Raw genomic sequence first — 26,635 nt, 5'->3', positions numbered from 1 at the left:
GGTGACCAGATGATGGGCTATTTTGATGCCTGCTAAGCTTTCTGAACACGAATCAGTCTATCAGTCAGTCTGTTTCCAGCGGTGTACATCAGTTCTTCTGTCAACATACCTTGAGTTCTCGCCAGTCTGTCTTAATCGAGGGAATTGGGTAAGAATTAGACTAATGTCGACACTGTTATTGCTCAAAACAATGTAATAAACCACATGCATTGCTGAAATGAACGCAAAATTGATTCAGTGTACGTTGTGTTATGTGATGTTATGTTATGTTATGAAGGCATATACTATTACAGCTGTGACTACCAGTGCATTCAGAATGGACCTTATGCTTTAGTGCACATCTCAAAGATGGCAAAGACACACTGTATCTTTCATATGGCTTCAGTGGCATTTGACACATCAAGCGGAATGGAGTGTTTACAATTTGTGTTTTTGTCTGTGAGCTGCGTTCTTTGCCCATTAAATGTTTTTATAAATATATAAACGTGTACATAAGTGTACTAAATGATGTCTTCATGAAAATCTAAAAAGGTTTATGTGAGGACTAGGCTACTGTAGCTTAGGGGTAGGAATAGAAAATATAATCGGCTCAGTATAAAAATAATAGAAGTTAATGGGAAGTCCCCAACACGATCGAAAAACAAATGTGTGTGTGTGCGCGTGCGCGTGCGTTTGATAGAGAAATACATGTGTATGTTTTGTATTGGTGGAATTATTCAGAGGTTAAAAGGGCATCACAAACAAACATGCACTTTAATTAGCGGTATCACATTTTTTATGCTGCAAAAGCGTCCTCTTCCACTCTCTAATGAAACACACACAGATACAAATAGGTCATAATGCACTTTATTGTAAGGTGACCTTCAGCATTTTCAGTGTCAGTCTCTGATTTTTATTGCATAACCTTAGTTCAAAATTAGTAGAATATCTAGACCTTGCATTCAGGGGCGTAGCAGTCATTTTAAAAGTGGGGGGACACAGCTGTCAGTAGGTGGCTCGCACAGACCCAACACTTACAGTGCAGTTTTAATATATTACAGTATATATATTCATATATAAGTATGATATAAGTATTATATTAATATATATGTATTATTTACTTTTAATATTTGTAGTATTTTAAAGATTCAAGTATTGCAAAATAATTGCAAAATTAGCTGCAAAAATAAAGGGCATCTTGTAGAGCACTTACTTCTGTTTCACACATGACAATAAAAGACTGAGCACAAGCTGGTCCTGAATAAATTATTTAATCAATTACAATAATGACAATTGTGCATATAATTGTATTTTTTTACTCTATGCTTGTGCATTGTGGGATTTAAATCCAAGTGGCTTGAGTGTTTTGACTACGTTCACCATAATTAGTTTAGATCCATTTAATGATTCAGTGACTATTTCTGGTGATGCCAGAAGGTGGTGACAAATGAGTGTCTTGTGTGAAATGAGTTAGTCACTGAATCAGTGATCAAAAGAAAATTTTAATCCTTTAAAATTTTCTATGTCTACAGACCTAAAAAGAGAGTGTAGTTGAGGTTTTAAGCATTATAAGAACAAAGCAAATCTATGATTTCCCTACAGTTTGTGGGCTGCTGAACATGACTTTCATCAAAAGACAACAAGAATAGTCTTATAATAATTATGAGTTTCATTAATGTCCATACGTTTTCATGTATAAAAAAGCGTGTCTTCTTATCTATTCATTTCAGTAAAATGCCTAAGTGTTCTAAGAACACAGCAGATCTATCTTTTTTCCTACAGTTTGTTGATTGCACACCAACAGGTAAAAAGCTGATATTAAAAATAGCTTTACATATTTAACACTCTATAAATAAAATATAAATATAAACTCCATTTACAATGTGTGCGTTTTATTCACTTTCACATTAATCACGAGTACAATGGCTGATTAGGACTTTATAAACAGTTATTTTGTCGCACTATATCTTACACATTGCTATGTTATGATATTAAAACACTTTTACTATTACATTTGAAAGATGACACATTTTAGCGCTTGTTTTACAAACTCACTTACATTTACACACTTATTCCAACATGAGTGTATTCTGCAGGAGCTATCCTGACTGAGCATTGGACTGTTTGGACTCAGAAGTACGCAGTTCGAGACCAGTCAAGGATGCAAGCCGACACGTGAGATGAGAGTATCATAGAAGTGACACAAAATGATGTGGTTGCTTCAGAATATGTGCTTTTCATGTCACATTTTTCTTTTAAAACACTATCGGTTAGGTTTAGTTTACCTTTCATTTGCTTTTACTACACTATCGGTTAGGTTTAGGTTAAAATTTTAGATTAGGGAGGTATGTTTTACTCATTAAAATGTTAAAAGTGGTGATTATGACACCATTCCACTCGCTTTTTGTGCCCCCTGCTGGACATTTCACTGGGAAACTGCAGGGAAACTTGTATTGAAGCATGTAATTTTGTTTTGCAAAAATATTGCCATGGTCACGTAATGTTCATGAGATCAGGCTGTGTATTACATGTAATACCACTGATACACTATATGGCCAAAAGTTTGTGGACACCCCCTTCTAATTAACGAATTTGGTTACTCCATTAAATACAGTAAAGGAAAATCTTAATGTTTCTTTATGTAATGGCTTGGGCTTTGTGTGCTTCCAAATTTGTGGCAACTGTTTGGGGATAGCCCTTTTCTGTTCCAGCATGACAATGCCCCTGTGAACAAAGTGAGGTCCATAAAGAAATGGTTTATTGTGTCTGGCGTGGAAGAAATTGACTGGCCTGCACAAAGCCCAGACATGAATCCCACTGATCACTTTTGGGGTGAACTGGAACAGCAACTGTAAGTCAGGCCCCATCGACCAACATCAAAGCAAATCCCTGTAGCCATGTTACTACATACAGTATAGTGGAAAGCCTTCCCAAAAGAGTGGAAGCTGTTATTACAGGAAAGGGGGAAACTGATGCCTACGGTTTTGAAATCAAATGTTCATCAAGCACATATGGTGTCCACAAACTTTTGACCATATAGTGTATAACGAAAATAATGCACCATGTGTAGTTTAATCATTTAGAGGGATTTTTTAATAGACTTAAAATAACTACTATGGCTTGATAACATACTGAAGTATATTTAGCTTGGTTCACTCAATTGCCATGGAGATATTGAATCTCTCTCACCCCCGTGAAGTAATTTATCAAGCCTCTCTAATTATGCCGTTCTCCACAATCAGCACAGCTGTCTGCCTCATGATCTATCTATCTATCTATCTATCTATCTATCTGTCTGTTTCTCTGTCTGTCTGTCTGTCTACATATTTGAGTCTGTCTTTCCATTATCTGTCCATCCATCCATCCATCCATCCATCCATCCATCCATCCATCCATCCATCAAACCAACAAACCAAACAACCAAACAACCAACCAACCAACCCCAACCAACCAACCAGCCAATCATCTGTATTTATGTGCTTGTGTGTAGTATAAAAATACATATTCAAAATCATACACAATGATTCATTGCATGAATTCTGAGTTGTGGCATGGTTCACGGAGTGTATGTTTTTGTCTCTTTTCCTTGTCTGCTGATCACATGCTCCGTTTCTATTCCACACTGATAAACAGATACAGTATGTCTAGTTGGGAGCTTGACTCTAACAATCTTGTCAATACAGGGAAAGCCAGTCAGACATGCGAAGTCAGAGCACAGCAAGGTAAAGAACATGATATATTCTTTTTAGCAAGTCAGGTCACTCGTCAGCCATCTTTGGAACAATCCCGCAGCTATTTTTCAATGTAAACAAACGGCATACAAGTGCAGCTCCTATTTACTTGAATGGGGAAAGAACGAAATCTCCAAAACAGTTGGTCAAGATTACAATCAGATAACATATTTTAAATCAGCAGTAAAATCTGACAACACTGGTATCATAGATTGTGCTTCTTTCCGTTAGATTATGCTAAAAAATGTAATTTTACCGGTTTGTTTAGCTAATGCGCATGCACGTTCTCGAGTTGATTGACCAGCGATGCCAGACAACAACTGACAGACAGACAGTTGCACAAGTTGAGACTGAAATTAATTTTTACTCCAAATAACACTTAAATGGTTGTTGTTCTCCATCTGAATGGCTCGTTTCGGTAGTTTTTACATTGTGTCTTGAGACCAGAAACACAAAACAGGCAATTAGAATCATCATGGCGCCGCCCAGTGGTTGCTCAGGAAAACTGTGAAATTCACGGTTGTGATCAAATCTTTCTCAATGTAACAATTTTAATGGGATTCTTTTACTGTTGACAAATATCTGTGCTTCTTATACCAAACTATGGCTTGTAGATTTGTGTTAGTTTATGAATTATGAAGTGTAAAAAATATTTCAATTGCCCCCATTATCCCCTACTGTAAAGTTTTACAATGCCACAGGGCTCAGTTCGCCCTTATTAGCATCAGAACAGCACTTCAGGCCCATGGCTGTATTTAGTCTTGGATGATAAAACTGGTGTTGGTATGCATTGTTGAGGTTGGATAGCAGTTGCTGGCTTGTATGAACTACTGAATCAACACAGTCAGTATTTTAGTGAATTTGAGTGAAGTATTGACAGAATTAAGGTGAGAGTCTATTTGCATTTCTTAATTGTTTGTTGTAGAAGTGAAGCAAGGAGGGTTTTAAACTGTAAGCAGTGTTTCCTGTCAGTAGGAAACTTTCACAGCTGTGTCTGTTGTCTAGTCGAGTCTTTTGTCCAGCCTTATCAGCTGTCATTTTGGCAAACTCAAACTAGAATAGCATCTCCTCAAGCCAGAGATGAAATCTATCACCTTGGAAGAGCTTCTGTAGTATGCTTAACCCACTTGCTATCGTGTCAACCAGTGGTTGGTATTTACTGGTTTTCTGTTTGTCTATCTGTTTCAAGCATAATCACTGACTATGTTGTAATCAGTATATGATTATCATTGCATTGTATTGAATATTGTACAGATTGATAGATTTTGGCCCAGTACTCATGAAAAGTGATTAAACCAAAATGACAAAGCATTCATCTTTGTATTTTGTAATGCTCTGATTATTAGTAGGCCTAACTTTTTTGTGAAGCCACTTTCAAAAGCAATATTGCACTTCATCTGAATTTTGTTTTGCTGTTTTCCTGCCTGTTGTTGTTTTAATGTTTCATGTTGGATAATTTTAACTTTTTAGCTGTATCTTAAATTATTGTGTTGTTATTTCAAGTTCGAAATGTTTTTTAACTACATGTCTATAGGTACTGCATATGTTTTAATTATTAATTAGATATGTTTAAGATGATATGGTATAAATTGTAACATTTGGTAAAAGGTAATGTTATCTCTCCGCAATGTGAGTTTATGCAACCCAATGTTGATGCAACCCAACTCTGCATGAATGATTTTTGGTGAGTTCCTCTTTTAAAGGGATAGTTCACAAAATCATCATTTACTTACCCACATTCCAACCCAGATGTGTATAACTTTCTTTCTTCTGCACAACACAAATTAAGATTTTTAGAAGAATATTTCAGCTCTGTAGGTCCATACAATGCAAGTGAATGGGTGCCAAATTTTTGAAGCTCCAAAATGCACATAAACACAGCATAAAAGTAATCCATTAGACTGCAGTGGTTTAATCAATGTCTTCTGAAGTTATATTGTAGACGAGGGTGAGAAACAGTTCAATATTTAAGTCCTTTTTTACTATCACTCTCCACTTTTACTTTTACATTTACATTCTTCTTCTTTTGTTTTTGGTGATTTGCATTCTTCCTGCATATCGCCACTGGGTAGGGAGGAGAGTTAAATAATTAAATGTTGATCTGTTTCTAACCCACACCTATTATATCACTTCAGAAGATATGGATTTAACCACTGTCTTATGGATTACTTTTATGCTGCCTTTATGTGCTTTTTGGAGCTTAATTTTTTTTGGCATCCATTCACTTGCATTGTATGGACCCACAGAGCTGAGATATTCTTCTAAAAATCTTCATTTGTGTTCTGCAGAAGAAAGAAAGTCACACATTTGGGATGGCATGAGGGTTTGTTAATTTTTGGGTGAACTATCCTTTTAACTGAAAAGCTTTACCCAAAACAATGTTTTAACCCATTTAAATACAGATATTCATACTAAAGTCAAAACTCTTGAGGTAAAATGAGAACTGTGATCATATCTACTGATCATTTGCTACCAAAGTAGTACTATGTGGACAACTTTGTTGATTTTTATCTTGCTGTTCTCGATTTCTTGCCAGTTTTGATGCTCAAACTGACATGCAAACCTGTCACATGCATTTTGCAAATACAATTGCATTTTGTCTTAGATATTTTAATGATTGCACAAGACTTTGTGCACTTATCTTTAAACATGGTGACATGTGGCAATGGATTAAAGCTCAGTTGGTGTGCAGTAAGTATAACCGAGACTGTCCATGAGTTGAGAGAATTGCCAGTATTTTAGAGTATTATAGGGGTCTCTCAGGGCTAGAGGACAGTAAATTAAATGTAAGGCACAGGAAAGATTTTACTTGTAGATCTGTTGTAATAGTAATTGGAAACCAAGAAAAGCTTCACATTTTAAGGGCTATAATATACTTGACCTGGTCTCAGGATGAAATTACAGAGCAATTACATCAAGCAATGAGTACAGATAATGTTTCACTTTATAACATTTCTGTTTAAAGTGCAATAATGTGGAAGGTTTTAGATACACTGAAGTGCGATCTTAAGTGCTATCTAATAGGGCTGGGAAAAATATTGAATTTTGATGCATTGAATTCTTAATTTGAACAATCTCAGTGTAGATTCTTAAATCCCAAGATCGATCTTCAACTCTATGCACAACCCTCTACAAAGTAACTCACTCGCATATGTGACCAAATTTCATGCTATGTGACTAAAAATGCTGGTGATTAGCCAATGAATGGTACATTTTCAGATTTGTTTAGTGGACAGAAGTTTAGCACTGAGATCCTTTCACTGCCTGTTCAGAGTAAAAGTTTGGTTTGACATTTTATATATAACATGTGTCCAAAGACGAGATCCACACAATCCATTTGTCATTGAGTAATTTCCCTTTTAATACAGTTTCTGCTTTATACAGTCAGTTGGTGATAAAAAAATAACAACAAAAAGAAACATTTAATTCTAATCACACATAGCACTGATGTGGTTAAGAATCCATTCACCCCATGGAACATTGTTGATACAGCAACTCATCCTTTTGTTTTGTTTTCAGTTGTTTTCAACTTCTTTTAATAATTTGGAGTGGTTCTTATTTAAGAGATGCAGTAAGTAATATCCAGTGCAAAAATGTCATTGAACTTTCCAGGATAGCAAGAGGTCATGTGCCTTTCATCATCATCATCATCACCATGCCCACTAATGGAGCGTTGCGTTTTCCACTGTACACTGCCAACTCTCTCTGTCCTGAGCTCGCTTCCAGGCAGTGAAGAGACTGAAATGTGGGGCAAGATCGTATTCGATAACTCTTGTCCACGTTGTTCTCGGTCTGCCCACCGGTCGTTTCCAGGTCTTTGGGAGACCATTTATGATGGTGCATAGTGCTCGTGCATGGTCCTCTTTGGATGCCGACCGAGCGACATATTGTATTTTAGTCGCCTGCTACGTATCTTGACTGAGATCATTCCTTCTCCTGTGCGTCTGAAGATCTCTATGTTTGTTGTATGCTTGAGATCATCAGATTATCTTCAATATCCTTCTCAAGCACCACTGGTGGAATGTGTCGAAATTCCAGTTAAGTGTTGTAGTTAAAGGAATAGTTCACCCAAAAATGAAAATTTGCTGATAATTTACTCACCCTCAGGCCATCCAAGATGTATCTGAGATTCTTTCTTCATCAAAACAGAATTTAAGACTTTTAGGATTTCATTTCAGGCCTCCTCCTCTAAACAACGCAAGTGAATGTCCTCCATTTTTTGACGGTCCAAAATGCATATTTAGGGTGCATCAAAATGATCCACATGACTCCAGTCGACAAATAAAATTCTTCTGAACCCAAACGATTGATTCTTTTTAGAAACAAAACAATACTTATATACTTTTTAACTACAAATGTTCGCTTCCGTACATCTCTGTGACGTGCGCTCATGAGAGGGATGACGTAAGCTTGTTGGTAAGGTCATGCGTCATGTGGAGGAGGAGTCAGGAAGCATTGTTTACATTGTTTTTTTTTTTTATTATTATTTGGAAATGATTATTTTTTTATATTGTTTTGAAATTGTTTTGGACTGTTTTGGTTTGTGAACGGTACAAGTTTCTCTTGTAAACAATGATGCGCTTCCTGACTCCTCCATGTGATGCGTGACCTTACCAATGAGCTTACATCATCTCTCTCATGAGGGCACGTCACAGAGATGTGCGGAAGCGAACATTTGTAGTTAAAAAGTATATAAGTTTTGTTTTGTTTCTAAAAATAATCAATTGTTCGCGTTCAGAAGAACTTCATTTGTCGACTGGAGTCATGTGGATTATTTTGATGCACCCTAAATATGCATTTTGGACCGTCAAAAAATGGAGTACATTCACTTGCATTGTTTAAAGGAGGAGGCCTGAAATGAAATCCTAAAAGTCTTAAATTCTGTTTTGATGAAGAAAGAAACTCAGATACATAATGGATGGCTGAGAGTGAGTAAATTATCAGCAAATTAAAATTTTTGGGTGAACTATTCCTTTAATCACCATGTTTCTGGTAGAATGTAGACACCATAGAGGTGAATTTTGCTTTGAAATCGTATACCTGAGTGCCAGATGTTTCTTGCCAGTGACGTAAAACATTGACGAGCAATGCCAATTCGCCTGGAGACCTTAGGTTCACTGCTTCCTTTTTTGTCTGTCAGAGAGCCCAAATAGGTGAAGGATTTGATGACCTCCACCTGGTTTCCGGCTATAGGCACTGATGACAGGCAGGTATTTGATGGAAAAGTTGTCTGGATCTTGATTTTATTCCAGTTGACCTCCAATCCCAGCCGGCGTGCCTCCTTGTCCAGAATCTCCAAGGACAGGACAAGGACTTCCAGCATTTCTGCAAGGAGGGCAACATTGTCGGCAAAGTCCAGATCGGTAAATGTTTCATTGCCAAGTGTTACTCCTGCATAACCATGGTGGACAGTTCTTTCCACGATGTGATCCATTGGGAGGAGGAAGAGGTTAGGGGCAATCCTGCAACCTTGCCTAACTCCGCCGCTGATTGGAAACCAGTCTGTCATTCCGTGCAGCACTCAATATGCCTGTGTATAGTTTCCTCACCAAATGATCTTTGAAGGAAGGCCAATGGACACCATCAGTTTCCACAGAGCAGCCCGGTCCACTGAGTTGAAGGCCACTTTCAGGTCAATTTATGCAGTCCATAATGGCTGCTGAAATTCTCTCCTGGTCTGGGTCAGCAGATTCAGGGTAAAGGTTCTGTCCAGTGTGGAGCAGCCTGGTGTAAAGCCACTTTGCTCTGTTCGTTGTCTGCTCAGTATATGGTGCTTAACCCTTGACAAGAGTAATGAGGCATAGATTTTCCTTGGCACCGAGAAGAGAATGATACCACAATAGTTTATGCACTCCCGGTGGTTAACTTTGCCCTTGTAGAACGGGAGGATGATGCTTCTTTTCCAATTCTCAGGATAATCCCCACTAGTCCAAACGTTGCGGTAGATCTGAGTCAGCCAGCCTATGCAGGAAGAACCGCCTGCCTTTAGCATCTCTGTGGTGATGCAACATATGCCGGGAGCTTTCCCATTCTTTGTTCGCCATATGGCAGCCATTACCTCCTCATGGTTAGGTGGGTCACAACTGATGGTGTTACCCAGCTCTACATCATAGTCGTTCGGCATGGTGTTAAAATCTACAGCCGATTTATCCAGCACTGTTGAGTGGAGTGGGGCTGGAGGTGGCCTGTTAAGTAGGCCTTCAAAATATTCCTTCCAACGCTCCAACTTTTTGTCAGTAAGGAGGTGACCATCACTGCTATCTATTGGGCATCATATGGATAGAATAGGCTACATGGAATTTGTACATTTAAAAAAAAGCTAATATGTGGTTAAATTGTGAAAAACTAAATATAAAATAAAATATACATTTTCACAAACTAAGTTTTCACACCCCTTTCAGAATTCATACAAATATAAGAGATAAAAGATGAATATTTTTGATGTAGTACTGCCCTTCAAAAGTTACATAACACAAAATTTTCTCTAATATACACAAATAACCCTGTTTGCATCCCCTTGGTTCTTCTTGTGTTGCCTTCTTGAGCATGAATGAATGTTTACACCTTTTGTAATAGTTGTGTATGAGTCCATCAGTTGTCCTAAGTGTCAAAAGGTGGATGTCAGTATTATATAGCCATGGTTGGGAAGAACTCAAACGTGCAGAAGATGCTGGGAAACCAAAGAATGTACAGTAGTTAGAAAAGTGGGTAGCTTCACTGCCCAGGACAAAGTAGGGACACATGAACAATTATTACACAAAGAGTCATTGATCATCGAGAAAGCAACACACCATATTAAGAACCAATGGAATGTAAACTTTTGAACTGGATAATTTGTGTAAATTCTGTTACTATTTTGTCTTGTGGAATATACAGTATGTGAGTATCTGTTGTGTCAAATAGCTTTCCCAGATTTCCCAGAAGTGACTATTGGTTCTTCTACACACATGGAATGGAAAGCTGCTTAATTTGCGATTTTTAACATAACTTACATTTGTAACATTGATGAAAACATGACTACTGATAGGAAGAAAGACAGGAAATGATGGGGAGGGGATGGGGGAACAGGATTGTAAAATAACGTGTTGCGAACTCGCCTCTTGCATCACCAGCATGACTCACAAGCACCATGGTTCGATGTCATTGTGCATGCATGCTGACCACTAGAACTCTGTGCCGACATTTGTTTTTTGATGCATTATTGGGACATTAACAGAAGTGTTTTTGCAGATTTTTTTTACATTGAACATTTTGTCACAAAATTGAGAAAAAAATAAGAATGACAAAATTAGTGCAGATCCATCCACTGATGTGTTTCTTTTTTGGTAGGTAAAGATGGAAACAGAGCAGCAAAATCAAAGCCTCTCCAAGCCAAACTATTTGAAATCATCTGTGGAACCAAAAACACCAGCAGAGTCCTCCTCACCCTCCACATCTTCTCCTGCCCCTAATCCTCCACCAATGGCTCCAGCCAGGCCAAGACGACCCCAGAGAACCCCTAGAGTGGAAGGATCTTTTGACGTATCAGAGCCTAAACCTCCAGAATCTCCTAGACCGAACCAACTGTCCAGCCATGCTGACCCGGTTGACCCCTACAAACCCAACTATCCCTCAGAAGCAAGACCTCAACTCAATGTTGGAAATGTTGGTCATGGACCTCTAAGTTTGGCTGGTCAGAAGGTTTCAGGACATGCAGCTTTGGCTCGGAGCCACATTGCAATGAGAACAGCCTCCCTTCCTCAGGCCCCGTCTTACAAACAACCACCTTCAGATTCTGTCCAGCACCCTCAGAGAGCGCTGTCAGTCACTGGGACTGCCGACACTCAGGCCCAAGTCATGGAGGATTTCAGGTATAGAAATGCAGCACATGCAGGAAATGTTAAATTTTTAATCGCATTTTGGTTTAACTGAAATTGGCAATAATGACTTTTAGACAATAGTGAGACTACCTAAAAAGGTTTTTAGCTGTAGTGCTCACTTATAGTGCTCACATCCTACTTTTGGAGATCTATTGGTCAAGCCAACATACTGTTATTGTACAAATTTTGTTTAGTGTTTTTTTCGAAATCCCTAAACCGAGACCAACATTTCAAACACCAACTCCTGGAATAGACTTGACTCGCAAATGATTTCAATGCAGGTGAGACGAGAGAAACAACGTGATCCTCTAATGAGCATAAATTTGCACAGCACACACTTTTTGGATAAAATAGTCGGTTTTGTATCATTTTAAACTGTTATTTATTGATACTTTTTATTATTGAATGGATTATAAGTATATTTTGAATCATAATTTATCTCGCTTCGTCTGGGAGCTCAACACCATGCATTCTGGGATTGCCTATCTGGGGAAGGATGCATACGATGTTACCTTAGAATTTGGCCAAAACGAGATATCTTTGAAGGCAGCATAATTAAGATACCTACCTTTTGAAACAGACTTTGCGTCGGGAGGGTGCCTATGATGTCTTAAAATGCTGCCTCCGGAGATAGCTCACTTAGAACAGACACAGTGTATTTTCAATTACAAGTATGTTGTTTTGTGGTTTGACATCTTGAATAAAGCCTATTCAAAGATACATCTAGAGAAATTGCATAATAAATGTCGCCATTTCTAATAGTTCTGTTTGTGTGCGCGGTTGCACCGATTTCACACACTAAACTGCAAGCTCATCACTGTCACTTTGTTCATTCTTGAAGAAGTACAATAACCTTCGTAACTTTTGTGTGTATGGTGACGAGATTCACAATTTTGGATTGCCACCTGCACTGCACCGAAATGCTTGTTAATTTAAACTCCAGCTGTCAAAAATTCAAATGTAAACAAACCCACAAAAGGCCTTTAATCTGCTTTAAATTGTGTGCTCTCTCTCTCTACCTCTCTCTCTCTCTCTCTCTCTCTATTTCTCTATCTATCTATCTGACGGTTTTGCCTATCTGACTGTTTATGGCAGTCTGTCTGACTGTCTAGCTAGCTAGTTGGCTGTTTGTGTTACTGTTATGTAATATCTGTATAGCCATCAAACTTCAGAATTTTAAAACTAATTTAAACTTTCAAACAATCCTTTGTCAAGCCAACATCAAAGTTTGTTTTGTGATATAGTCTACAATAACTCAAATAAACCCTACTGTATACTGCACATCAACTACTCTACTATTCTACTACTGCAGAAATAGAAAATTAAAATAACATGTGAAAGTGTAGAAATTAGGACAGAAAATTGTTATATTGCATAATGTAATATAATTATAATATAAATACAATTATATTTTTATATAAAAAAAATTTAATATAATTTTTTATGAGTTCCAAAAGCAAGTGTAAATTTAAAATTGACCAAAACTAAAGTTGAACAAAAACAGAGACATATTTAAACTATTTAGAAATATTTTGATATTTAAAACATTATTTTTCATGTCAAGTCATTTTTATTTGTATAGCGCCTTTCCCAACACATATCGTTTCAAAGCAGCTTTACAGAAAATCGTGCATTAACAAAAGATAAAACTGTAAAATATATAATGTCTTAGAGTCATCATTGTGTAGCTTGATAAAATACAATTGTGAATTGAAATAATAATTGTATTTAGTGAGCAAACAGTGAGCAAACTGAGTTCACATAGATGTAAAAAAAAGTTCACATAGACGTAATTGTCCTTGTTAGTTGGCTGATGAAGGCTTTTGTTGGCAATTAATTGATAGTCTATGTATTCCATTTTAAGAGTGTAGTCCATCAATAGGCCAAGGTGATGCAGGCAGAGATCAGTTAGGTGCATCGTAGTTCAACCTGGCCGGTAATTTCGGTGAGTCCAAGGTTCAGGCAATGGCATATGAAGTATCCCATGTCTTATGGTTGGAGTTGGCATCAGTTCATCCTCTGAAGTCCATGAATGTCATTCATAAGTTTTTTAAAGCCTTAAAAGGAAATCATATTTACTTATTTTTTATTTTGATTTGTATATTTGAAGTTAAATATGTGTATGTTTGACAATTAATCATCAGCCAAATTTAATAATCATGAGAGCCCTAGTAAATTGTTATGCTACTGACTGAATACTGCGTAGTATATACTGTACACAGCTTATATACTGTATATATTTGTTATAATATTACATGAAACTGAATGCAGTATGCAATGACTGGAACAAATCTAGTTTTTTTGCTTAAGTGTCACACACACTCAGTAGTCATGATTCCATCCAAGTTACGAATTTAATTTATACACAGAATAGGAATATTGCAAAAACAATCTGTGAATAAACAAAATGCTCACTTCTGGGGGAAATTGATGCAAAATAGAAATTAAAATCGAAGTAGAAGCCACTGTGGCTCTTTTATTAAATGCAATGAATTACTTGGGGTTTAAAACGGATGCAGACAAAACGCGCTGACGAACTTCATGTTTGCTAGCATTCAGCAGCTGATGCCTTATGTCTGGGAGCGAAAGCCTGTCAGACTGAGAGGTAAAAGTAGCCAATCATTTTGATGACAGGCTTTGGCTCCCGCATTTCAGAAAAACCAGAGCAACATTTCAGATGCTATGCAATGATACTAATAATATTATCTGAGCAAATGATGTATTTACATGGCTTGTTGAGGCAAAGTCAAATGGCTTTTTTGATGCACATTTACATTCCTATATAAATTCTATTTATCTGCCTCAAGCGAATGTATACGTTTTTTTATGCACATTTTGAAGATTTTATTCATATGTTTGTGTTTCCGTCCAGCATTGTTTATGCAATATTCTAAAAGTTGCATTAAACATACAGTACAAGGATGGAAACCCAGCTATTGTAGACTGGGTGTAGTTATCTTTAGAATGTGCACCAACTTGCTCCCCTTTTAATTCTATCGTTTTATTCATTCATGAATATGCTGCAAACATGTTTTTAAGGATACTTGTTTGCATCTTATCTTTGCATGTTAATTATATGAATTGAACAGATGAATTAGAGGCCAAACCCACAAACCATCACAAGTGATGCCTTTTATTATTTCTAAGTGCCAACTAAAGCAATCCAACAGTGAATTACAGCAATTATGGGTGAAAACTCTCCCAATCATCCACACAAAAACATACAGATTGGAGGGAACACTCATGTTCTCTTGAAGTCAAGAGATTTACAGTGACAAAGTGACCTGTAGTCCTTCATTTTCAATGAGAATTGGGCAATTTGAGACGACATGAGGGACAACGACCACTGGCGATGTGACAAAGTTAAGCAGAGTTTAACTTTATGCAAATGAACAGCTACACAATGCAACAACAACTAAAGACAGTGTAGACAGTGGAGCCCACACGATCTGCCTCTTGATACAGTTAGATAATACAGTCATGTAGGAACGCCTACTAGCAACCCACAGCACAACAGCCTTTGTGCTGAAAAATGAAAACTCTGTTATCATTTACTCACCCTCAAGAAGTTTCATATCTGCATGACATTCTGTCTGACATGGAACAATAATATTGTACCATGTCAGGCATCCTTTAAAGGGATAGTTCACCCAAAAATGAAAACTCTCTCATCATTTACTCACCCTCATGCCAGCCCAGATGTGGATGACTTTCTTTCTTCTGCTGAACACAAACAAAGATTTTTAGTAGAATATTTTAGCTTTCTAGGTCCATACAATGCAAGTGAATGGTGGCCAGAACTGTGAAGGTCCATAAAACACATAAAGGCAGCATAAAAGTAATTCACACGACTCCAGTGGTTTAATCAATGTCTTCTGAAGCGATCCAAATGGTTTTGGGTGAGAACAGACCAAAATGTAACTCCTTTTTCACTATAAATCTTGACAGCAGCCTCCTTAGTGATTGTGATTTTGAGCTCGATTACACTTCCTATAGCACAATCTAGCGCTCTGCACACTAGGAAGTGTAATTGAGCTTGAACTCATGATTGTGCCGAGAGACTGTGATGGCAAGATGTACAGTGAAAAGGGAGTTATATTTTGGTCTGTTCTCACACAAAACCGATTGGATCTCATCAGAAGACATTGATTAAATCACTGGAGTCTTGTGGATTACTTTTATGCTGCCTATATGTGATATTTGGACCTTCAAATTTCTGGCCACCATTCACTTGCATTGTATGGGCCTACAGAGCTGAGATATTCTTCTAAAAATCTTCATTTGTGTTCTGCAGAAGAAAAAAAGTCACACACATCTGGGATGCCATGAGGGTGAGTAAATGATGAGAGAATTTTCATTTTTGGGTGAACTATTGCTTTAAAACAGATACTGTATGTAGTAGTCTAGCACAAATTCTGACTGATGTTCTTTGATGTCTTTTTCTGCAAACAGAATTCATATCATCACATGGAATGTGGGCTCAGCCATGCCGCCTGATGACATCACTTCTTTATTGGGGTTGAATGTCGGTGATGGAAACACAGATATGTATATTATAGGGTGAGAATAGCTTCTCTTCACTGCTTTTCTATAAGTGCTCAGTATAACAATAAATCATGCTGGCTATACTATATGGATGAAAAGTGTAATCTGTACATACTATAGGTCAAAAGCGTGACACTCATTTTGTGTTTGGATCTATTAAGTTATGCAACAATGCATTAAAATAGCAATTCACACAAAACAACTACTTGAATACACCTCTATTAGCAAAATTATGTTTTACATTTTTAAGTACAAATTTATTTTTAATCTTTTTCTGGGGATTAAAGTAAAAAATGTCTTAGTGGTGTAACTGTCCGGAGACAGTAATAAATAAATAAATAAATAAAAGTCTCATTAAAAGTGGAAATTATAAAAAATTAAAAATAAAAAAGTAATGTTGGCATATCTGTAAGTAGTTTGGAATAATCTGTTATTATTTATTTAAAAAAGAAGCAGTGAAACAGTTTTGTTTTAAAATATTCTTAATATTTGAAAAACTTTTGTCCACCAAATCAAAACCAGGTAGTGTAACCAACATGCAGGTAACCATTCTGTTGTCATGTGACAAAAACAAAACAAAACAGAGAAGACCTATGTAAACACTCATTTCTTTGTAAGAAGTTATTATTATTTGTTTTTTTTATAAAGATATTAATAAAAAATATTTTTCGTTCTAAAAAATTATTGATATTGGTGACTGCAAAATTTATATTTGTAAAAAAAGTTTATTTATTTTTTACCTTGAAAAATGTGTTTGAAAACTTTTTTGAAGTGAAAGATTATGTTGTGTACACTAGTATTTTTTTTTTTTGTTAGAAAATGCTATAAATGTTTAAAAAAAAAAAAAGTGTGACACAAAGATTACATTTCTAAAAACTTGACAGATTTGTTTTCAACTAGATTTTTAAAAGATTTCTAATTTTTATAATCTCGGACAAGCTTTTTATAATGACCCAAATGCAGCCTGGATCTAAAAATGTAAGCATTTTTATTTTTATTTATTTTATTTTATCAATATAAAAGGATACAAATACTACAAATAGTCTACACATAGCCTGACCCTAAAGTGCTATTTTAGCCATCTCACCGTTTGGATATCCATCATATTTCTCTTTCAAAATAATGGCTTTTCAATCATCAAAAATTGCTAATAGTCAAGTCATTTTTATTTGTATAGCGCTTTTCACAACACACATCGTCTCAAAGCAGCTTTACAGAAAATTTTACTGTACCAGAAAATGAAGCTTTAATGCAAAGGCATTTCTAAGCATAGCTGGGGTGGGGGGGTTGGGGGGTTGCGCCAAATTGAAAGCCGCTCCCAAAAATGTATGAGGTAGACAGGGTTGGGGAGTAACGGAATACATGTAATGGGATTACATATTTAAAATACAAAATATAAGTAACTGTATTCCACTACAGTTACAATTTAAATGATTGGTATTTAGAATACAGTTACATTCAAAAAGTATTTTTTTTTTTGGGGGGGAGGGGGGGGGGGATTTTTCCCCTTTTTCTCCCAATTTGGAATGCCCAATTCCCAATGCGCTCTAAGTCCTCATGGTCGCATAGTGATTCACCTCAGTCCGGGTGGTGGAGGACAAATCCCAGTTGCCTCTGCATCTGAGACAGTCAACCCGTGCATCTTATCACGTGGCTTGTTGAGTGCGTTGCCATGGAGACAGTGCGTGTGGAGGCGTCACGCCATCCACCGCGGCAACCATGCTCAACTCACCATGCGCCCCACTGAGAACAAACTGCATTATAGCGACCACGAGGAGGTTACCCCATGTGACTCTACCCTCCCTAGCAACCAGGCCAATTTGGTTGCTTAGGAGACCTGGCTGGAGTCACTCAGCACACCCTGGGATTCGAACTAGCGAACTAGCGAACTCCAGGGGTGGTAGCCAGCGTATTTTACCACTGAACTACCCAGGCCCCTCAAAAAGTATTTTGATTACTGAAGAGATTACTTTGCATTTTATTGTCATTTGTTTAATTTAATATTTAGTCCTTTCAGATGGAAAACATTTATACATATAAATGGTGTGATCCAAAGTGCATTTGAACAGCGGTGAAACACTTTCTTATGATGTGTTACATTCATACGAGCAGACAGAGAAGTAAGTTTGAAGTAAGTTTGGAGCAGAAGAAATATAAATAAACCTTGTGTAAATTGTCAGCTTCACGCTAAGCTAAAATGCTATTTCTAGCCATTTTACATGCACGTTACCAGGCACGATCATATTTTTTATCAAGAAAATTCACGTTGGATCAGAATTCTTTTTTTCTAGTAAGACCTTTGATATTAGGGCAAAAATCATATTCTTAATAATAATTTTTCTATTGTTTTCCTGTAAAAACATCTAAAAATCCTTAAAACAAGATCAATTAGATTTATCTTGTTTTAGAAACAACACTGCATAAGATATTTAGGTTTTTCAGAGAATGTATTTTTAACGTGTATTTTGTCTTACTGTACTGGCAGAGTTTTTATAGTCAAAACAAGTGAAAAAAATCTACCAGTGCTGAAGAATTAATCCAAAGTATTTAGACGTTACTGACCTTGAGTAATCTAACGGAATACGTTACAAATTACATTTTACAGCATGTATTCTGTAATCTGTAGTGTAATACATTTCAAAAGTCACCCTCCCAACCCTGGAGGTAGAAGGGGTGGAATACGGTCCTGTGTCACTTAAAACCCGAGGTATGCATAATCCAGGACATGACCTACATAAGTATTCTACAGTTTTACATTTTAATTTATGCATTTGACTTTTATTTAAAGCTTACAGTGCTTCATAGCTACACATTATCAGTTAGTACATTGCATGGTAATTGAACCCATGTCCTTGGCATTGCTTGTGCCATGCTCTATCAGTTGAGTGACAGGAACAGATATAATCTACCTTGTCTCTTTGACCTTTCTTATATTTTTCTGTCTTTCAATCTCATCTTCACTGACTGCCGTTTGACCTCTCTCCCGTCTCGTTTGTCTCTGTCTCTCTTGTTTTTTTCTTTGTCTCTTTCTCCTTCTCATTCCCTCTTATTAGTCTACAGGAAGTGAACTCAATGATCAATAAACGGCTAAAAGATGTTCTTTTCACTGATCAGTGGAGCGAGGTCTGCATGGATGCTCTCAGCGTCTTCGGATATGTACTGGTCAGTAATGTGGACACACACACACACACACACACACACACACGCGCGCACTTGTCATTAGAGCCACAGGGGTCACATTATGTAATACTGTGTGAGTGGCTGATGTTGAAAAAAGACTTTGCTGGTCTTTATCTTTGTCATGTGGCTAATTTTTTGCTTCTTTTTCTCTCAGTTGGACTCCTGCTTGATTCAATGTGACATTGTTTTCTTGTCGAAACTTAATCTCATATAAAAATGTGTGAAGGATTGTGTCAGGTGGCTGTGTTGTCTGGGGTGGAGTGGAATTCATACAGTTCATTATCATCACACGGAAAATTGACATCCAGTCTTCCGAATGTTCATGCACCCAAAATCGTTCTTGTCCTATGCAAACCAGGAAGTAATTGCGTTTAACCTGAAACACGGATTCTGGTCCCATAGAAACCAGGAAGCACTCATGTTTAACCTGAAACAGGGGCTGTGTCTCGTTTGGAAGGATGAGTTCTCTGGAGGTCACATTTGTCGGCCGAATACATCATTGAGGCTGTCTCGTTTCAGAAATGCGAGTAGGACACTTCGAAAGCAGCCTTCGAATGCAACCTTCTTTCACAGGAATTCGGAGGATGCACGAGGTGTATGCTTCGTGGGCACTCATAACCCACAATTCTTTGCTTCAGCGGAAATGTCTAAAAAATATAACGCCAATTTGCCTGTAAATATGATGTTCAAACGCAAGTAATGTTAATTCCCAAGTTGAAGTACCTCAGTAGATTGGTGCAGAGTATATATGTATAATTATATCAATATATAATTAAAATAAAGTATTAGACTAAAAGTACACCTGTAAAATCTTTACATCATTATAACTCTCCTAAAATGTACCTCATACATTCCTTTCTAAAGGGACTTTGTTCCCTTCTCACTCAAAGCGCTCCCGCTTCTTAAAGAGTGGCGTGCTGTCATAGCAACCATGTTACGTTCTGTTTCCGTTTGTCCTATGAAGGCTGTCTCATTTAAACGAGGCTTGTTTAAAGGAGGATACTCGGTATACTGCAGCCTTCAAAGGACGCATCCTACCTAGCATGCAGCCTTCCAAACGAGACACAGCCAGGGATTCTGGTCCCATGCAAACCAGGAAGCACTCATGTTCACTCTGAGACAGGGATCTAGGTCCCATGGAAACCAGGAAGCACTCACATTTAAACTGAAACATGGATTCTGGTCTCATGGAAACCAGGAAGCACTCATATTTAACCAGAAACACGGATTCTGGTCCCATGCAAACCAGGAAGCACTCACGTTTAACATGAAACACAGATTCTGGTCCCATGGAAACCAAGAAGTAATCATGTTCACTCTGAGACACAGATCCTGGTCCCATGGAAACCACCAAGTAATTGTGTTTACTCTGAGACACAGGTCCTGGTCCCATGGAAACCAGGAAGTAATCATATTCACTCTGAGACACAGGTCCTGGTCCCATGGAAACCAGGAAGTAATCACGTTCACTCAGAGATATGGGTTCTGGTCCCATGGAAACCAGGAAGTAATCACGTTCACTCTGAGACACGGGTTCTGGTCCCATGGAAACCACTAAGTAATTGTGTTTATTCTGAGACACAGGTCCTGGTCCCATGGAAACCAGGAAGTAATCACATTTACTCTGAGACACGGGTTCTGGTCCCATGGAAACCACTAAGTAATTGTGTTTACTCTGAGACACAGGTCCTGGCCCCATGGAAACCACTAAGTAATTGTGTTTACTCTGAGACACAGGTCCTGGCCCCATGGAAACCAGAAGGTAATCTTGTTAACTCTAAGAGACGGGTTCTGGTCCTATGGAAACCAGGAAGTAATCGCGTTTACTCTGAGACACAAGTCCTGGACCCATGGAAACCAGGAAGTAATCGCGTTTACTCTGAGATATTGGTTCTGGTCCCATGGAAACCAGAAGGTAATCTTGTTAACACTGAGAGATGTGTTCTGGTCCCATGGAAACCAGGAAGTAATTGCCTTCACTCTGAGACACAAGTCCTGGTCCCATGGAAACCAGGAATTACTCATGTTCACACTGAGACAGAGGTTGTGGTCCTATGGAAACCAGAAAGTAATTGCATTCACATAAACCATGATGAGCGTGATTTTGAAGTTGCATTTTTGCTCTAAAATAAAACATTTACTCCACAGACAGTTAGGTTTAGGGTTGGGGTTTGGGTTAGGGGGTACATATAATAAAATATGCATGCCTGTTTACTATACTTAACCATTTAAAACTAAAAATACAACTCATTTTTGGCGCTAACATTTGGACATATCACCTCAACAACATTTCCAGCTACAGCCACTGAGGGCAGTGGCTTGAAATTTGGAAAAACTGACCAATTTCAGCAGCAGAACTTTCGACCTCCTGTCGCAGAATTCACATTGTGACCAGTTTGTACAGTTAGCATCTGTATAAATTCCACTCCACCCCAGCCAAGCACTTGTGCTATGTTTGGGATAGTATACTACCATACTACTTTTACTATTTCTGCAGTAAATAATATGTGTACTTGGTACAGTAGGCCTATGCACATTTTCTGAATGCATAGAATTCCTGGATTGCCAAAACAATGCATAAAATATTGTATCCTACAATATAGTATCCTACAATGCAATGTGCTTAACTTAACCTTCCATTTCCAGTGTGACGAATGCAAAATAATCTGTTTATTTCCAAGATGATAACTATATCCCACATGCTTCATTAAGCATGCATTTGTAATGAAGTCATGTGATAATGTAGCATACTACTGCTTGAAAGGTTTATTGTTGCATGCTGAATCCTGTTTTTGACATGGCAAACTTTGCTGCTGGCTTGACAAAGCCTTGTCTGAACAGTTTAAAAAGTCATTTTGGACTTATCTAGTTTAAATACGTAAAGATCTATACAGTGTTAATGGTTGTATAAGACAGGCAGGCAGAGAGATAGATAGATGCATTGTGGGATGCAGTGTTGCACACAGTGTGCTGTGGTTATACATTTGGAGATATAGAAGGAAGGCTGGGTATTCTGAACAGAAAAATGACATAGTGTACAAAGTTAACTTGCTTCATACTGCAAAAATAGTATGAGTAGTTGCCTATGGTATTTTTGCATATATACACAACCCAACTCCATTTTAAGCCTAAGAAAACACCTGGTGATGGAGGAAACATTTTCATTTGCCAGTTTATTCTCCTATCCGATGTTCACTGAGACATCTGTTTTTCTCTCTTTCTTTGTCTGAAGGTTACATCACAAAGGATGCAGGGAATGCTACTGCTTGTCTTTGCCAAGTACTATCACCTGCCTTTCCTGAGAGCTATTCAAACACAGACCACACGCACTGGACTCGGTGGTATCTGGGTACAGAATTTGTGTTTAAACCTTTTCATGTTGTTTTTTGGATAATATCTTTTACTTTCCCTTTCTGACAACAGTGTGACTAATTTAGAGCAATGTTGAGAAATGCCACATTTATGTATCAGAATATTTTTTCAGCTGAGAAATATATCCTCATGTGCAGATATGAAAGTTTACAAGAGCCTGTTAAAGCGGTTGTGTTAGATATCTCATGCAGTGCATTGCTAAAATATTAATAATATGCTGAATATAATGAATATAAAATGACAGCATCATAATGATAAACTCAACTCTTAATTAAAAAAACTGAATAAAACACTGTCACATTTCAGAAGCATGTTCATAAAGTTTTTGTGTTTTTGTTTTCCTTTATGAGTTATAAAGTTAACTATTGAACCCAGGAGTCCAGATCACACACATATGAATTTAAAGAGCATTACACACTTTCACATTTAACTTATAAATAGGGTAGTTGATAAGATGCATGAAATACTTTTGACATGTATGTCACACATGATGTGACATTCTATACCCCATATAAAACCTTTTAACAGCATTTGGTTAATTCTTTTATTATTTTTGTGCATATTGTTTTATAACCTCATATTATTTGAGAGACTACATACATAATTTGTCATTTTAGAAATAAATGGCCTTTCCCCTTATACATTCATAAAAAATGTTTAATAAAATCTTGATGTTGATTAAAATATTTTATCTAATAATTTGTACATAAAAAATATATATATATATTATATATATATATATATATATATATATATATATATATATATATATATACACAACGGATGTCAACGGATGTAGAAAGGAAGTCCCGCCTTACAGGTAAAAGAGCCAATTCCTTTTATCGCCTGTCAATCAGCTCGAGAACATGCATGCGCATTAGCTATACAAACCAGAAAAATTGTGTTTTTAGGGTAATATGAGGTAAAGAAGCACAATTTATGATTCCAGTTTAGTCAGATTTGATTGCTGATTTAGAATATGCTCTTTGATCATAATTTTGACCAATCGTGTTTGAGATTTCAGTGTTCCCCCATTCAGGTAGATAGGAGCTGCACTGGCATGACAGTGGACTGACTTGCTAGAAAGACTTTGGGCATATTTAATGGAGTAAACAAGAGTGACAATGTTTATATTTTAATATTTATCACCGAATATATAAAATTAGGAGAAAGGTGTATCTAGATTATTTATTTAGATCGTAAAGCAGTTGATAGGCTATAGAGATTGTATATTTCAGCAGCTGATATATTTCTCAGATGTAAACAGTTATGATCTCTTAGTTGATCTCATAAGTCAGCACACAAGCACATGTTTCTCTATAAAAATCTGCAGCCAGCCACCTTGATCACCATGGTTACTGCACACCTGTTCCATATTTTGATTAATTAGTTACCTTTTCTGTTCTGCTTCATGCTTTATTGGCATTGCGATCACAGACTAAAAGAACCTCCGTTCAACCTTAACACAGATTTAACATTATATTTTAACAGATTTTTTTCTTCTGATAAAAAGGCTCTAGTAGTCTCATATGTGTCTCCTCTAGATTTACACAAGTGATTTTAACAATGTCTCAAATTGTGCTCACATTTTCCAAGATACCACAAAGTCTGCAATCAAAAGTCAGGGCAGGGTCTGAAATTAACACCTGCCAAGCACCAAATGGGGGTAAATTTTCTGTTTGACAGGCCACTCTGGTGGGTGGTTTTTGCTTTCTATCAGTTTATGTCAGCTTGTAAAATAAATTTAAACACGTTCTAGTTTTGTCCTCAAGGGGGCTCTGTATGCCTACAGTACAGTCAGTAACACAGACTGTGTTTACATAGAACGGATCTTATCAGCTCCTAGTCCCGCTGCTCATCAATAGTCTCAAACACTGTGTGTCCACTGGTGCGTGGTGAGCAAAGTTGGATTTAGTGCTTTTAATCCAGACTTCAAATGATGATTGCACATTAATAAAGCAAACGTTATTAAATCAACACTGATTGTATACTTTGGGCACTTGAAAATGAAAATGCCATTTTTCCAACTGTAATCGTGCATATTTAAGGTGACATCATTGCTCGTGTACTGAAAGCTAATAGTAGAAAATACCAGTGGGCACGTACAGTTAGCAGTAGGTGTACATCTCGATGCAAGATGAAAGTAATGTACAGGAGCGTTCAAGCCATCGGGATGAAGGGAAGAGCACTCTTGGATTTACAGTCATTGTGCAAGAAAGTTTTAATTACCCACAACCACACTTACAAATTCTCTAGTAATGATTGCATTATAATAAAAACGGAATGATTTTCATGACGTTCGGTTTCGTTAATGGTTCTTGAACGTGCATTATTCAGGTGATGCGGACAGAAAACCAGACTAAAATACTCAGACTGTGTTTCCTGTATTACTATTAAGCGGCACATCAACACTGTGACTGAATCTACAGCGTGAGATGAGACATAAAGCACTACCAGTAGACCGATTCCCAAAGAAATTACTCTTTTGAGCCGGTTCTTTTGAATCTACAGTACAAGGCATAACAAGCGACAGTGTAATTGTTATGCTTATGGGAAGGACGAGAGAGTGTGGATCCAAACTCAGAATATTTTATTCACAAAGAAAACGAGAGAAGATGATGAATATGAAATATAAACTCTTCGCTAAGAAAGGAAATTAAATGTCACAGCAGTAGGCTGGAGAAATAACATAACTTTTAAACTCACAACCATACAAACAAGAACCAACCAGAGGAAGGAGAACAAGAGGACTATATATACACACATGAGAACAAAAGACATAACAAGGAACATCTGGGAACCATGATCAGAGGGAATTGGGAACAGGTGTGTGTGATGAGAATGTCTGGATGGTGCATGATGGGAATTGTAGTTCATGAACAAGGGGAAAACTAAACAGTCACAGAAACTGAACTGAAAGTGAGAGGAAAACACAAGGCAGTTCATGACAGTAATCTGATTCACAAACAAATTACTCTTTTGAGCCAGTTCTTTTTAGTGAATCAACAACTATTGTCCGATTCTCAAATCCACAACTCTATGAACCAGCTCTTTTTAGTGAATCAAAAAGACATTTGGATCTGTTGGAGCTGACTGAAGTAATTGACTCACTCCAAGTAAACTAATAATTGCTTCTGTCCCAGCTAACAATTTTTGGTTTGCAGAACATTCTGGGAACGTTAGTTTTTGGTTACCAGACATAACATACATTTTTAAGTTTTTGGAAACAGAACGTCCTAGTTACTTTCGTAACCTTCGTTCCCTGATGGAGGGAATGAGATGTTGTGTCAATGTAGTGACACTAGGGGTCACTCTTGGGAGCCCCAAACACCTCTGATTTTGAAAAAATGCCAATGGGAATTGGCGAGTGGAATTTGCATGCCACTCCCCTGTACATACGGGCATAAAAGGAGCTGGCTCGAAACCACTCATTCAGGTTTTGTGCTGAGGACCCGAGACAAGGTCCCGGCCATTTCAGTGGGTAGTTCAGTATTGTGGCAAGAGGGACACGACATCTCGTTCCCTCCATCAGGGAACGGAGGTTACGAAAGTAACCAGGACGTTCCCTATCTGTCACTCACTCAACGTTGTGTCTATGTAGTGACCTATACGAAACACCACAATAAGCTGAACTGTGTTACGTGGACTGGCGGTGCAAGACGGGCAGGCCGCTGTGTGCCTCATAGCCAGCGCACCAGGCGTCACGTAACCTCCCCCAACGATCTTATAAGCATTGAACGGTCCCTTCGGGGACAAGTCGACTGCCCAAAAAATAAGGACAGGCTAGCCCAGCTGTGGCCTCTTTTCCTCTCTTTTCTCCCCAAAAAGAGTGGAATTTGTTTACCGACTGGGGGCCATAAGTGTCTATGTCGGGGGGGTGTCACTCCCAAGGGGAAGACACCGTGGAGACCACACCCCACCCAGAGAGGGGGGGTGGGGTATTTTGAGTGGAAATACATCACATGGTCT

At 37.6% G+C, this 26,635-nt stretch overlaps 1 protein-coding gene across 1 annotated transcript in view; it reads left to right on the top strand.

Annotated features, from left to right (window-relative positions):
* Positions 1–13: 13 nt before the first annotated feature.
* Positions 14–26,635, top strand: part of LOC127437236 (inositol polyphosphate 5-phosphatase K-like) — a 42,393-nt gene continuing 15,771 nt past the window's right edge. Inside the window, exons 1-5 of the mRNA XM_051692054.1 lie at positions 14–148; positions 11,040–11,560; positions 16,022–16,129; positions 19,168–19,276; positions 22,527–22,643. Of these exons, the coding sequence (XP_051548014.1) occupies positions 26–148; positions 11,040–11,560; positions 16,022–16,129; positions 19,168–19,276; positions 22,527–22,643 (978 nt within the window). The 5' untranslated portion in view covers positions 14–25. The remainder of the gene's footprint in view (positions 149–11,039; positions 11,561–16,021; positions 16,130–19,167; positions 19,277–22,526; positions 22,644–26,635) is intronic.

Source organism: Myxocyprinus asiaticus, chromosome 4 (genome assembly GCF_019703515.2).
Source record: "Myxocyprinus asiaticus isolate MX2 ecotype Aquarium Trade chromosome 4, UBuf_Myxa_2, whole genome shotgun sequence".
Taxonomy (NCBI): Eukaryota; Metazoa; Chordata; class Actinopteri; order Cypriniformes; family Catostomidae; genus Myxocyprinus; species Myxocyprinus asiaticus.
Note: the sequence above shows the minus strand (reverse complement) of the source record. Positions and strands in the feature narration are given on the sequence as shown.